General features: G+C 36.0%; 1 protein-coding gene across 1 annotated transcript; it reads left to right on the plus strand.

The window, feature by feature from the left end:
* The first annotated feature begins 1,668 nt into the window (after nucleotides 1–1,668).
* On the plus strand, nucleotides 1,669–2,400 carry LOC113324104 (vacuolar iron transporter 1-like). Its single transcript, XM_026572440.1, has one exon. It carries the CDS (start codon nucleotides 1,669–1,671, stop codon nucleotides 2,398–2,400), a length of 732 nt encoding a protein of 243 aa, XP_026428225.1.
* Nucleotides 2,401–6,866: the final 4,466 nt, after the last annotated feature.

Genomic DNA, 6,866 nt, shown 5'->3' on the forward strand with positions numbered 1-6,866 from the left:
CATAGTGCATGCACATGTCTCCTTCATGCTTAACACCTGTTGTCTTTTCTCTTCTACTAATTACACCTGTAATGGAGTATATACCTTCTCTTACTTTCCTACATGTATTTAATGAGAAGCACAATGAATAAGAAATGTGTCTGATTCTCTTTCTCTTGTCTCCTTTATGTTTTAATCTTTTATCTCCTCCATGCAACAAACTTAAATACTTAATTAAATTTTGGTCGACCTTGAAATGAATAATCACGTCCTTATGTTGTGGCATATAAATTCAGCCCATTCACTATCATTTGTTTTCTCGCTTCATACGTTTCCTGTTTGAAAGTTTTGGATATCACAAATACCAACTAAAATATTATTGACTTTTGTATTGAAAACCGATCAAAAAAAAAAGACATTTTGCTACCCCGAAATGTTTGCTGCCCAAAGCACAACTTTGGGTGCTTTGCTTCAGCGCCGGCCCCGTAAAGCCCTGACACCCGGCGCTAAAATTTACGGAACTTATTTGGTTTGAATAGTTAAAAATTGGTTTTGCCTATTTCCTATCCCACTTTTTCTATTTCCCATACCCATAAAATCCCATCCCCAATTGTACTATGTACCACCCAAATTAATTTTCACATTTCCTAAATGCTGCCTTTGACTTTTTATTTACACCTAAAACTAAAATTACCCCTACAACTAACGTCCACCATCCAAACCACTTCTTCTTCTCCATCTCATCTCCACCACCGGCCTGCCCCCATCATTGATCATCTTTTCTATTATTTTTTGGTCATATTCCGACCTTGTATAAGAGAAGATCCCTCCCAAACAACTTAGGAATTGTTGTAACAAAACCTAAGTAAACCTTAAACCTAATTTTTAATTTTTGAAAGCGTGATTGTATATGACTATAATGTGATTAATGTGTAACAATAACATGTCAACAGTCGAGCGATCACAATGATGGCTGAGAGTGCTGCTGTTTATGATGACTCCTCTAAGAATCCAGTACAGAGAGGATAATGTATACTTACAGGTGATATTAAACCATAGTGAAGTTTCCCCATATCTTGGCCAACCTAATTCGTTCAGCGAGTGTATTTAAGCCCGTAATAACTTGTGTCTTCAGTGATTCAAATCCAAGGATTTACATGTTAATGGTTTTCTTTTTAATGGAAAGGGAAAGTTTCGTAACGAAGAAGGAGATAAACAGGATTGAGGATAGTCATGGTCAAATTTACCTTTCGGATGGTAAATAGGAAAAAGCAAAATCAAAAAGTGTATTGATTTCACGAATTATGATAAGATGGGAAATAGGAAAAATAGGGATGGGAAATAGGGAAAACCTAAAAATTTGACAAGTAAAATATTGTTTTCTTCTCCTTGTTCAGTAGAGTTTAGTTACTCCCGAAATGGTAAGACATGTGTCAAGTCTTCATTGGCAGATACGGTTGCATGGTTTGTTGGGTATAGAGCGTTAAGTTCTTCCTTAGGTGTTTCCCTATTCAGTTTTGGCTAGTCACTTGCTTCGTTTAGCTGTGATTGCCTTAATTATAATTTGCCTCAATAAGAATTTCGTAGATTATTTATACTCTTCTGTAGAACTATGATTTTCATTGAAAGAACACAATTGTTATCAAGGTGGTTGGTCTTCATTGTTTTTACTTAGATATCTTTTCAACAATGGAGAAAACAACCCAAGAGAAACTATTGAATCAGCAGCACACAGAGAAACACTTCGCATCAAAAGACGTAGTTAAAGATGTGATTATGGGTGTTTCAGATGGTCTTACTGTTCCGTTTGCACTTGCTGCTGGTCTTTCAGCTAGCACTAAAGTTTCTCCTTCCATTGTTCTCGTTGCTGGTCTTGCGGAAGTTGCTGCCGGTTCTATTTCTATGGGTCTAGGTGGGTATCTTTCAGCAAAAAGTGAAGAAGATCATTACATGAGGGAGATGAAAAGAGAACAAGAAGAGATCATTAATTGCCCTGATATAGAAGCTGCTGAGATTGAAGAAGTTTTAGCTGAATACGGGTTAGAGCCTCATGAATATGCACCAGTGGTGAATGCTCTTCGGAAAAAGCCCCAAGCATGGTTAGATTTTATGATGAAGTTCGAACTAGGTTTAGAGAAGCCTCGGCCAGGAAGAGCGATAGAAAGCGCATTCACTATTGCAGCTGCTTACATTATTGGTGGACTGGTACCTCTCCTTCCTTATATGTTTATTCCGGGGGCAACCGAGGCAGTGATAACTTCAATCTGGGTTACCTTGATGGCATTGTTTTTCTTTGGCTACGTTAAAGGTCTTTTCACTGGAGATCGACCTTTGAAAAGTGCTTTTGAGACTACACTTACTGGGGCTATTGCGTGTGCTGCAGCTTATGGAATAGGTAGACTTGTACAACTAATTAAATAGCTAAAGATATATGGACCAAGTTGATCAGTGGAAATCATGCTTTTAATTTCAGTACTTTCATTCCTTGTTTTCAGTTTTTTTGTTTGAATTTTCTTGCTTTAAGTTATTTAGTGTCGTTCTGTTGTTACTTGAATGTTGTTATCTTTAATTTGCATGTTCGTTTTTCGTCGTTAGGATTACGTCGAATTTGTCAATCGCGTGGAATATTTTCTATCACGCACTTGAAAAATATTTATATCTATTGAGCTTATACGATCATGGACATGGAGCACCTGCACCAATGGTCTCGGACTATGCTCTCAAAGTGTTTCCAAGAGTAGTCTATCAAAATCAATGGGGGTGCAATTACTATCCTGCTCTGACAAATTAGCGGCCTTCCAAAAATAAAATCTATGACAAAATACAACACATTCCAAAAATAATACTGGTATGTTGGGACTTGGGAGTTACTGTTTGGGTGCCGGAAGGAAAATATTCGGGTGCCCTAAAGAATTGAAATATTTCTAAGGAAAAATATCGTTTGGTCCTTTTCAGGTAGGCCGATGTATGTTTGGTCTTTTTAGAAAACGTTTTTACTGTTTGGTCCATAATTATTTAAAAATATAAAACAGACAAAAATATCCTTCCGTGTTAATTTTACTTATTTTCTTGTAGCAATTCATTCTGTGTGATGAACCATCAAAGTTCATTCTTACAAATGAAAACCTAATAAAAACCAAATTAAATCACATACGAACGAACTTCATTATTTCATTAAAATTCTACAAAAATTTCATTATTAAGAACAAAAACCTATATAAACCAGAGTTCATTTCTGGAATGAACTCCTCATAAAATCTATATAAACCAGAGTTCATTTCTGGAATGAACTCCTCATAAAACCTATATAAACCAGAGTTCATTTCTGGAATTAACTCCTCATAAAACCTATATAAACCAGAGTTCATTTCTGGAATGAACTCCTCATAAAAGCCTATATAAACAAGAGTTCATTTTTGGAATGAACTGCTGATAAAAGCCTATATAAACGATTATGTTCATCAACAGCAGAGTTCATTCCAAAAATGAAGTTTATTTCAGGAATGAAGTTCATCTTAAGCAGCAACAACAACAACAAAACGCATAAATCTTGATCTTCAACAGCAACAACAAATTTCTAGGGTTTGACGAGTTCATCTTCATCATCATCTCCAATCTCAGCAACATCAAGAAAACCAAAATCCTAATTAAATCTTCAACAACAGCAGATATATCTTGAGTTCGTCTTCATCTTCATCATCATCATCATCACCAATTGCAACAAACATCAAGAAAAATAAAAAACCTAATTAAATCTTCAACAACAGCAGATCTATCTTTGACAACAACAACAGTAGCAGAAGATGAGTTCGTCTTCATCTTCATTATCATCACCAACATCCAAAGCTTCGTCGTTCATCATCTTCTTCATGTGATTCATCGTCTTCATCATCATCTCTAATCGCAGCAACATCAACATCAACATCAAAACGTCGTCTTCATCATTTAATCAACATCATCAGTTTATTTCTTCTTCATCTTCTTTACAGTAGCAGAAAAAAGAAAAAGAACAAAATGTAGAGAGAAGAGAAACTAGATATGAAATAGAGAGGAGAGAGAAAGTAAATCTGAGAATGAGATATTTTCTATTAAATTTTTATATATATATGGTCATCTTAGGACCAAACCATTATTTTCTAGGACCAAACGATAATATAAGGGTATTTCTGCCACTACAAGATGATATTTACATCATCCATGACATCACCCTAGGACCAAACTATAATTTTTAGGACCAAACTATAATTTATATTTCTAAAAAGGATCAAACAGACAACTGACTAGGACAACTGGACTACACTCTCTCTAATATATTATTTCTAGGACCATATGGTATTTCCTACATATTTCTACACCAAATGCCCATAGGCGCCGCCCTCCTGACCCTCCAGCTCAAAACCTTATATTGCTTTTTGAGGAACACAAGAAATTAAAAGTTAGGGAAACATGGAGCTAGAAGAAGGATGGGAAATCATCAAGAAGGAGATGTCAAAGATGATTAATATTCTTGAAGGTGTTCCTGATGAATCACCAAGGTACAATACGGTTTACAGGACAGTTTACACTCCGTGTTCAAAGAAATCGTTCCGAAAAGAATTTTATGATGATTTTACAGAGTTCTACAAAAGATATGAAGGTGTTTATAATGAATACTTGTATTCTAAAGTCTTCCCATCTATTCTAGATAAGCATGAATCCATGATGATGATGCATCTATGTTGCATGAACTCGTTAAGAAGTGGGTAAATCACAAGATCATGGTAACTAAGCTTGCTCGATATTTCAATTATATGGATCGTCATTATATTAACTAGCAAAGACGCATGTGCGATGCACTTGAAGATCCGTATTTAAAACCCGGAAGCACATGGGGTGTGCGCGATCTTATGTACATTGAGAATTTTTTTGCTTGCTTGCTTTAGACGTCGTAGATGTAACCTGTTATAATGGCAATGCGCATGCACGGTACACTTGCTCTGCCGTTTCATTATAATTGTATTCAACAATCCATGATTTTTACTCAAGTAGAAAATTTGTGCCATAATGGCATGTCATTGGTGCGACGGCGATAATAGTAGTGGCGGTTGCGATTAATGGATAATTCGTGCCATAATGGCATGACATTGTGATAGCGGCGGCAAAGATGATGGTAATGGCGGCGGTGACGATGGTAATCCCTATACCACACGTTTACATATATTGATGATAAACCTTTTAAATTTTTGATTTTATAGTATTTTTGTTTATGAAAAAGAAATATTATTGTTTTTTATTTTAGCTTAAAAATATAAAAAATTAAAAAAATGATAGTAACTTTTTTAAGAGGGGTATCAAAAATTTTATTTTACTACATGATGTGTTCTTCCAATGGAAGAAAAAAAAAGCCTACATACAGAAAAAGAAGTGAATAACTAGGAATACCTAAGGTTTGAGCTATGGGTTCCCACTTCCCATCCATTTTTGTACAACTCGCTTGCACGGTATAATGAAAATATATCTATCGGTGTCTTAATTCAATCCAACGGCATAAAGCTTGTAGCATACACGTGTCGTACTCTTGACTAATGGTCAAAATCACACACTAATTCTGGGAAAAACCTTTCGAGATTATCGAGTCTTTCTTCTCTAAACATGAATTGTGAGACTGAGAGGAAAATGAAGAACAATTAGGATTTCTTGTTAGGGAGGGGTGGAATTTTTGATTTCAGTGTTTTATGTATTTAGATTCTTTTTATGTTTTTATTTAGATTCAGCAGAGGTGGTGCCGGTGGTGGCGGCGGAGCTGTTGATGGTGGTGTTAATGAATTGAAGGTGGAGTTGGGGATGATCATCAAGAACAGAAAAGGAAAAAACAAAGAAGCTGCGAAAGAACAGTAACTGTAACACTTGAAATTACACGATTGATTTACTAATATTTTCATTTGATTATTACGAGGAAAAGAAGTTTATGCTTGAATTGTTCTAAAGTTTTAGTCTTGAATTACAATCGTAGAGGTTTTGATTTCCCATGCATGTGCGGTGGTGTACTCTTAGATCCAATGAATATGATATAAGTTTGATCGTTATTTTCTGAAAATGTCATATATTCTCTTCTTAATTTCTAACAAATAATACATATGGTGGAGACGGTGTAGATGGTGGTGGCGGTGGCGTAGATGACGGTGGTGGTGGTGTTGATCAATGATCATGGTCAAGTGGAGCGGCTGCGGTAATAATCGTGTTACGTTTTATAATGGTGGTGGAGCGGTTGTGGTAACAAATCATGTTGTTTAGTGGAGGTGGTATTGGTGGCGGCGGTGGAAGTGGTGTGTTAGCTGGTGGAGGTAGTGAGGTGCAGGTGGTGCCAGTACGGTGGAGGCGATGTTGTTAGTGGCAGTGACGGAAAGATTAATAGTGTTCAAGAAAGAGATTAGTATTTTGTTAGAATAATGTTTCATTGAAATAAATATGGAGGGGTATTTTGGTATTATCAAGTGCAAATGACCACCAAAAAGACCCCTTTTCTTTATTATAGTAAGATGTAAAACAAAAATTTCCGTCCATGAAAGATGTTGGGTTTGGTTGCTTTAGCGAAATTGTGTATGAGAAGATGAAAGTCAAAGTTAAAGATGCTGTTATTGCGTTGGTTAATCGAGAAATTGAAAGGAGTTTTGTCTAGGATGTTCTGGAGATTTTTGTTGATGTCGGAAATCATAATTATGATTATAAATTTATAATTATACTGGGAAAGGCTTTAATGACATTATACTGGGAAAGGTTTTCGGATGGGTAGGGATAGGGTGTCTCGCAATTTGCAGTCGAGTGCGAGGAACAGTTGTTTCCAAAGGCAGTTCAAACTGAATTTGAACAAGATGGCAGGTTCAAGAAGAGGTGTAAGCGGTCTCCAA

Source organism: Papaver somniferum, chromosome 11, assembly GCF_003573695.1.
Source record: "Papaver somniferum cultivar HN1 chromosome 11, ASM357369v1, whole genome shotgun sequence".
Classification (NCBI taxonomy): Eukaryota; Viridiplantae; Streptophyta; class Magnoliopsida; order Ranunculales; family Papaveraceae; genus Papaver; species Papaver somniferum.

Bases quoted from the DNA above. Each gene is read 5' to 3' on its own strand.
- LOC113324104 (XM_026572440.1), top strand. From the start codon at position 1,669: ATGGAGAAAACAACCCAAGAGAAACTATTGAATCAGCAGCACACAGAG.